At 52.7% G+C, this 8,317-nt stretch overlaps 1 protein-coding gene across 3 annotated transcripts in view; it reads right to left on the bottom strand.

The window, feature by feature from the left end:
- Nucleotides 1-242: 242 nt before the first annotated feature.
- LDLRAD3 (low density lipoprotein receptor class A domain containing 3) overlaps nt 243-8,317 on the bottom strand; it is a 205,579-nt gene continuing 197,504 nt past the window's right edge. For all 3 annotated transcript variants that reach the window (XM_070427802.1, XM_070427799.1, XM_070427800.1), the window contains exons 5-6: nt 5,116-5,461; nt 243-3,241 (exon numbers count right to left, since the gene is read on the bottom strand). In XM_070427802.1, the coding sequence (XP_070283903.1) occupies nt 3,004-3,241; nt 5,116-5,461 (584 nt within the window). In that variant the 3' untranslated portion in view covers nt 243-3,003. The remainder of the gene's footprint in view (nt 3,242-5,115; nt 5,462-8,317) is intronic.

The following is an 8,317-nucleotide window of genomic DNA, read 5'->3' as shown; positions in this document are numbered from 1 at the left end:
CGGGGCCCATGATACGAATTGGAATTCGTGATTTCACCTCTGCTTTCCAATCACACCCGCTGTGGAATCCTTCACCGCCCATCACATTTTGAGACCCCGCCAATAGACTCTTCCTTTTCCTGCCTTTCCTATGGCATCAATTCAATGCAGAAGTCATGACAGATGGGAGATGTCCATTTTTTACATCGCCATAGAAGAGCAAGGCGGGTTAAGAAAGGTGAAGAACCATTCACACCAATAGAAAGAATGAAACTGCATGTTTATTTGAAAAGTACAAAATTAAAAAAAACAACAACACACAACCCTAGCCAAAAAAAAAAAAAAAAAGAAGTACAACTGCACACAACCTTTCCAGTTTACATCAACTTTAAACATCACACACTATTAACCACTTAGTTGCATTTTAAAAAATTGTCGATGTCAAATTAGAGGGAGCAGAGTCCGGTGGTAAGCTAGCCATCACAGTGCAAGTATTTTAATGCGAAAATAAAAAAAGGACTCATTGATCGCATTTGAGAAAAGAGAGCAGAGGTGGTTCTCCAGTTGGCATCGATTTAGGCAACGTCTAAAAAAATATCCTGATCGGAATGAGTTAAAAAATATCGCGGGTCACTTGTTTTGTTATCTTGAGGGGGGAAAACCCTAAAACCCCTGCAGCTTTGGTGTCCTATTTACATATTTTTAAAAACATTCATTAAAAAAAAAAACACACCACAAATCTATAATAAAAATGTCCCTGTGGTTTTTTTTGTTTGTTTTTTAAAAAATATTTAATAAGCTCCCCTTATCTACTAACAGCATTTGTTCCCCTAAAATGCCTGGAAGCAGAATTGTACAGGAGATTAGTTCACTGCAAATTAATTAAAATTAAAATCCTTTGCTCTAAGCCACTTCCCGAGCACCAGGCAGAAGCAGGGGCCCATCAGAGGGAGAAATACAGCCATTCTCACTCGCAGGAGAGGCACCGTTCAGCCCGAGTCCTAACACACTCTGGCCGCCATCGCAAGTCCTTGCTTTATGGGATTACTCGGAAAATAAAAGATGCAAGCAACTAGGTTCCTTTCCTTTCCTTAAAAAAAGAAAAAAAAATCGCCACGTGGTTAGCTTTTCCGTAACCTCCTCTGGATTTGGTTAAGAAAAGAAGTCTACAGAACAAGGATCATCGGATGCCCCTTCCTCCCCCGCTGCAGGCTCCTTGTGCGTGAGCATCAGAGAGGCTGCCGAAAGCGTCCTGGGCTGTGGAGAGAGGCCCTGAGTGGGTGGGAGCTGCCCAGCGTGGCTCCGCCTGGTTCCAGTTTTATCCCATCAGCATCTCGCCAAGTAAGGCCTAGGCTTCTACCCTTTATTTCCCCGGGGGGTGGGCCCTGTGCTGGCGGGGCACAGAGCGAGAGGACAGCTAGCAGGAACGCAGAGACCAGGATGGAGAAAGGCAGCCCTCGTTCAGCGTCCTCCGAGGGCTCCATAGATGACAGTTCCAAGCGCCGCAGTGCACCAGCGCCGGGCACTCGGGCCCGTCTGGAGTGACCTGTATCGGGGGATCAGCGGGACACAGGCCTGACCCCGTTTGCATCTTTCTTTGGACCTCACTAAAGAAAACACAACAACAAAAAAGACAGCTGTCCTATACACATATAAATAGTCCCTTAACTAGAAGGGAAAAAAAACCCAAACACACTGTTTCAAATGCATTTCTAAAAGATTAAAAAAAAAAAGTCCGAATGGCAAATCTTGACTCCAAATTGTCCACTGTCCGTGTCTCTCAGGGGAGAAACGATGGGATGTTTGAAGGGGCCCAACTCTAACTGTAACCCTGACCCTACCTACATCATTCAGGGCCTGAGGGCGGGGAGGGTGTGCAGCGCAGAGAGCTGGGAGCTGGGGGGTGGGGGGTGGGGGTGGGGGGAAGGTACTGAATATGGTTCTCACACGGGTTAGGAACCGCAGGGTCAAGTACAAATACACAGGTAAGGTGACTGCTGAGTGTTAAGGGAACTTGGGGGGCTAGTGTCCAAGCTGCAGGAAGGGCGGCTGGCTGGGTGTGGTTCACAGGCACCGAGGGTCACTCCAGCGGGGTGCACATCGCCGGGCCGCAGGCAGGTCACAGCTGGGAGGCTGCCGATCCAGGAGCCAGGGAAGGGACCGTGGACACAGCAGGCCTCGCTCTCGCAGCCTGCCTCTCGGCAGCTGAGAACCCGGGGAAACTCCCGGTGGGGACTTCCTGCCTGTTCTGGGACGAGGCTGACGATACATGCGGCCAGACAAGCTCTCCAAACGGGGATTCTCAGGCAAAATGTTAAAGCCAGAATCTCTCCAGAGAGGGCAGGTTCAGGGTCATTCACAACCTCTAAGTGACACGGCCGGTTACCGAAGGGCATACCTTGTGTCAAACGTGTTCTCTGGCCGCTGCCTCCACTGAACCGGGGGGGGGGGACCCGTATGCTCGCCTGGCCTCCCTGCAGGGCAGCCATCCCATGGTGGCCTCCTGGTGGGTGGGCCCTGTGCTGGCGGGGCACAGAGAGAGAGGACAGCTAGCAGGAACACAGAGACCCTAACCGAGGGAGAAAGGCACCCGGACCCCCAAACAGCTGTCAGACTGCAGCCCACAGTGCATGTGGCCCGGAGCCTGCCCTTCTGCACGTCCGACACGTCACAGAAACTGCTCTCTCAGGCGCTCCCTAAACCCGCATGATCCTGTCCCCTCCTCGGCCAGGTGACAGCGGTAACAGAAGAATGACGTGGAGAGTGAGGCTGTGACCCTGGGCCGAGTGGAAGAATCACCTCCCAGGACAGACGTCCACACACATTGTGCCAATGGAGAGGCCAGGAAAACGACAGGCCACCCACCAGAGGATCTCCTTGAAATGTGGGGCAGGAGGGGGATGGAGAGACAGCTGACACCCCAGATCAGTCCCTGAGGCACCCCGACTCCCCCTGAGGGCAGGTTGTAAGGATGGTAACAGGTCAGAGCAGATGAACCCGTGTGGACTTTGGAATAGCTGGGTTTTATACTTCTTCGGTGCCCTGGCTGGGCACAGAGTCCCTGGGCTCGGTGGTGCCCTCCGGAGGGTCGGGCTGCCCCGGGCTGGAGGCCGTGTCTTCCACGCTCACGAGGCTGCTGGCTGCCCGGGAGCTGGCGCTGTCGGCACTCCCCGACCGGGAGCGGTAAGGTGGCAGGTCGGCCTGGTTCAGTGACTCGGTGTCGGAGGAGTAGGGTGGCGGAGGGAGGTCATACCACGCGGGTCTGCAGTGGAGAAGGCAGGGTGGGGCGGGGGAGGCAGGGGAGAGGAGAAGAAAGAGAAGCATTAGGAGGAGCCAGGGCAGGGCTGACTTCTGCCCGTTTCTGAGCGGATGCTGATGTGAGGGAGGAGGCTGGCCCTCCAAGCAGGGAGGCCGTCCGAGGTGGTGTGTAATAAGACAGAATGGAGCAGGTCAGTGCGCTCGGCGGGCTTGTGCCAACTGGGCAGGGCCTGACCACACTCTCCGATGGAGCCAGAGCGAGGATGCCAAGTGATTTGGCAGAGCAGTTTTGCTCCATCAGCGGGGGTCCCGTGGCCTGGTGTTTGATGGAGCCTCTGATGAGCCACAGAATTTGGGTTCTTACTGAAGCCCACCTGCTGTGTGGACTTGGGTAAGTGAGAGGACATCTTCCCAACACCTTCGTCTCTGTAGAAGGGACAATAACGGTATCTTGCTCCCAGAGAAATAAGAGGAAAGACACTTGGCTTTCCAGCTCTCACTTACTGAGAGCTCACTGTGAGTGGGGCCCATGCCACGTACCTCACGCTCATTTCTTTAGTAAGGAGCACAAGAACGAAGGGGTAGGTGTTACTTTATGCCCTAGTCCAGTGGTTGGCAAACTTGCGGCTCAGCAAACCGCAGCTCACGAGCCACATGCGGCTCTTTGGCCCCTTGAGTGTGGAGGTATTTTGTGGAAGACCCACACTCAAGGGGCCAAAGAGCCGCATGTGGCTTGAGAGCCGCTGTTTGCTGACCACGGCCCTAGTCCTAGGGAAGAAACTGAGGCAGGGGGCACTGAATGGCTTGCTGAGGATCACCAATAACTTGTAAGCGCAGGGCTGGGATCTGGGCCCAGGCGCTGTCTCCGTTTCAGTGATGCTAACCTTACTCTAAACTGGAAGGTCGGATGCAGGGGCTATGGGGGGTGAGTGACATCCTGAACACTTAGGGTTACTTTCCAAGAAATCCGTAAGTACCACCCCCTGAAGCTACCTTTTATGAGGAGGGGAAAACAGATTAAATAATATAAGAGCTGCCAGTGAAGAGGACCCAAGAGGACCCCATCACCCCAGGAACAGGGGGTGCAAAATGCTCATGCCACACGGTGCATGTGGACTCAGAAAAAGGGGGACGCTGAGTAGAGCTCAGCAGGGGGGCATGGCAACCTCAGAACCCAGGGGACCCCGGGAGCTCTGTCCAGGGACTTCAGAACGGCGATTTGGGACACTCTGGAGGTCCTCAAAGGAGGGAGGCAGGCCGGGCAGGCAGGACTCAGGCCCATCACCCACGTCAACCCCAGAGCTCTGCTTTCTGACTTCAATACTGACTCCATTGCTAAGAGGGTCCCACTGCTTAACACAGCTGGAGGGTGCTGCTCCACCCCCTTTATTCTACACACACAGCCCAGCCAAGTCAAGGGACTTAGTAATTCACTCCCTCCTTCATTCATTCATCCATCCCACAAGTATTAACCAAGCCTCTGACAGGCACTGTTCTGCGGTAGCAGTGGAGGCCCCAGAGCTTGAAAGCCGGCCAGCGGCCTGAAGGTGTCAGTGTGGCATTCCCGAGTCAGCCAGGATCCTAACAGTATGTCCTTAACAAGTGTCTGAAGTCCAAGAGCCTCAGCTTCCTCACTTGTGAAATCGAGGCAGACACAGCCAACCCCAGCGAGTCCCTGAGAGGATGAACTGAGATGACACATGTGAACTGTCCGGCAAGGACTCAGTAGATGTCAGGCGCTGCTGTGCCTACAGCACCCGCATACAGGCTCTTGGCAAGACCAGGAACCCAGGCTGCCACCATTCTGCTCCCCCATCGGATGAGCTCCCCACTCCCCATCCCCTGCCCCCCACCTCGTCTCCTCCAGCCAGCACGCACCTCTGGTCCAGCAGGGCCTCCGAGTAGGAGGGCGGGGAGCCCACTTCCGAGGCGTTCTGCTCGGCCTGGCTGGCCACGTACTGGATGCCGTTGTTGACGTTGTAGGTGACGTTGCAGTGGTGCGGGTGGTCCAGCACCACGAGGCGGGACAGCAGCACGGGGTGCTGCAGCCGGTGCACCGGCAGCGTCATGAGGTTGTTCCGCTTGCGCTGGTGGTGCAGGACCAGCGCCAGCAGGGCCACCACCAGCACGAAGATGACGGAGCTGCCGATGATGGCGTAGGTGATGCTGGGGTAGTACACCAGCTGGTTCTCCGACGTCACAAACACCTGCCCGCTGCCCGGTTCTGAGAAAGCCCCGAGGGAAGAGAAAAGGAGGAGGTTACCGATTTAGCTCACCCCTCGCGTTGCAGTCAGTCCCAGGACCTGCGTGCAAATGTTTGTAGCAGCTCGACTGACAGTAGCCGTGAAGTGGAAACCGCCGACATGTCTATCGACCGGCGAATGGATAAACAGAATGTGGTATGGCCACACAATGGAATGTTACTCAGCCAGAAAAAGGAACAAAGTACCAACACGTTACAACATGGATGAACCTCAAAAACATGATGCGAAGCAAAAATAAGCCAGACACAAGAGCACATGTTGTATAATTCCATTTACATGAAGCGTCCAGGAAAGGCAAATTTATAAACAGAAAGTAGAATGGTTGCCTGGGGAGGCCGGGGGGGGGGGGGGGGGGGGCGGCACCAGAGATGAACTGGTAATAGGTATGAGGGAAATGATGAATATGGTGATGGCTGTACAAATCGGTGAATTTACTAAAACTCATTGAATGACACACTTAAAATGGGAAAATTTTCTGTTATGTAAGTTATACCTCAATAAAGTTGCTTAAAAAAATAATCAGCGCCAGGAACTACAATATCCAGGGAACAGGAGTAGTTCCTGCGGCAGAAATCAGTTTTTCCGTGTAAATTTATTTGTTTATTATGATTATTATTTTTTTAAATATAATTTTACTGATTTCTGAGAGGGAGAAAGAGATAGAAACATCAATGATGGGAGAGAATCATCGATCAGCTACCTGCTGCACACTGGGGGCTGAGCCCACAACCTGGGCATGTGCCCTGACCGGGAATTGAACTGTGACCTCCTGGTTCATAGGTCGACGCTCAACCACTGAGCCACGCCGGCTGGGCTTTCTGGAATACTTTCCATCCCCTTATCTCCCAACTCTCAGTCTGTTCTCGCGGGCACTGCCTTTGGTACAGCATCTATTGTTCTTTGTGCACCTGCTTGCAATGAACACCACGCCAGGTCCTGCGTACATTTTCTTAGGACATGTATGGCACTTAAAACGTTTGCTTTTTGGTGCTGAGTAAGGATCTTATCATCATCAAAATCCCTATGACACTAGCAGCACCACTGCTTCCACTGCTGCTGCTTGTGACCCGTAACTGCGTTCTACTGACAAAGTGAAAAGGGAGAACATAAGCAGGACAAGCAGAGGCCAACATCGCCCTCTTCAGACCCAACGGCCACCACCAGGTCCCACAGGAAACGGGTGCAAAATTCTGGGACATTGTAATATAACGTACATGTAACATAACAAGGAACACTGGTGGGATGTCTGGGTTCTTCCGTGTGCAGAGCGCTTACTTTATGCCAGGACCCATGCCAAGCTTTCAAGAGAGAGAGGCAGCACAGCACAGGCCAACATCATGGCAGACTAGGTCCCACTCCCAGCCCCTCAGCTTACTGGCTGTGTGCCCTGTGGAAAGAGGTCAACCTCTCTGTGCAGCACTGCCCCATCTGTACAAGGGGGAGAGTGACAGTCCCCAGCTCACTGGGCTGTGGTGAGCATGAAATGAATGAAGAGCCACAACCACCCATGGCTGCGGCCCAGCTGGAAGAATCATCTAAAGAGTCCAGGTGAGCAAACCTGGTGACCACACCCTGTGCTCTTCCCACCTGGGAAGCAGTGAGGAGGTGTCGATGGGCCTGCAGGGGCCAAATGTAGATGACAAGTAATGGCAGCGGCAGCAGCCCCTTCCCCTGCTTCTCGGGATGGTGTCCTGGCGCTGGGCTACACTTTATTACATTCTTCATCATTCAAGGTGTGCCTGTTCTGTTCACCACTGTATCCCCACTGTGTGCCTGGCACATAGTAGGTACTCAATAAATGCACACAACTTAATGAAAAAAAAAATCTGTGTCTTCACATATGCTGGGAAGGCAGGTGCTTTTATTGTTTTACTAGAGGCCCGATGCACAAAATTGATGCAAGAATAGGCCTTTGTTCCCCCGGCTGCTGGCACCAGTTCCCTCTAGCACCCAGGAGCCAGGCTTCCTTCTGGCTGCCAGCAGGCACCCAGGACCTGGGCTTCCCTCATAGCCCCGGCTTCGTCCGGAAGGACGTCCGGTCTAATTAGCATATTATGCTTTTATTATTATAGATGATTCCTATTTTTCAGCTGAGGAAATCGACAGAGAGAGGTGAATTAACTTGTCTAACGTCACACAAGGAATAGAGGGGTCAGCATCAGAACCCAGATATTCCTCCTTCAAAAATCCACATGCTGCGAAACACATCATCTTCCGTCCTGATCTCAATATTTCCAGATTCCCCCGCATAATCCTACTCTGACACAGATCTTCCCCCATAAGCTCTGGGCTTTGTGTTAATTTTCTTTCCAGCTACGCTCAAACATGAATGGAAGCTACCACGTTCCCGTGGGTCATTGTTTCAATGATCAACTGTACAGACAGAAGCAAATAAAGCCCCAGACGAAAGGCAGAGCATGCCCCAGACAGTTACAGGATGGCGGCCACGCTGGGAGCCTCTGGAGACCATCAGCTGTCACTCAGGCGCCCGCAGGCGTCCTGTCTGTTCTCAGCTAGGTCCTCAGACGCTGGATGGGGGCTGTGTGTGTGTGTGTGTGTGTGTGTGTGTATGTGTGTGAGAACTCAGACGTAAAATAAAACGGCCTCTTCACTTTGTTGTCTGCAGTACAGAGCGGAGGGGTTGCATCCTGGGACCGTCGCTTCTGGCTGTTCTCAAGCACATTGCTGGACTTTTATGAGCCTCAGATGCCTTATCTTTAAAACGGGGTGGCTCTGTGTAAGCAACAGTAGCATCTCCTTCGGTTACCGAGAGGATAAAGTACACCGCACTGTACCCACAGAGAGCAGAGCCAAGT

This window comes from Myotis yumanensis, unplaced genomic scaffold (genome assembly GCF_028538775.1).
Source record: "Myotis yumanensis isolate MYYU_CA2020_CCGP unplaced genomic scaffold, mMyoYum1.0.hap1 SCAF_10, whole genome shotgun sequence".
Lineage (NCBI taxonomy): Eukaryota > Metazoa > Chordata > Mammalia > Chiroptera > Vespertilionidae > Myotis > Myotis yumanensis.
Note: the sequence above shows the minus strand (reverse complement) of the source record. Positions and strands in the feature narration are given on the sequence as shown.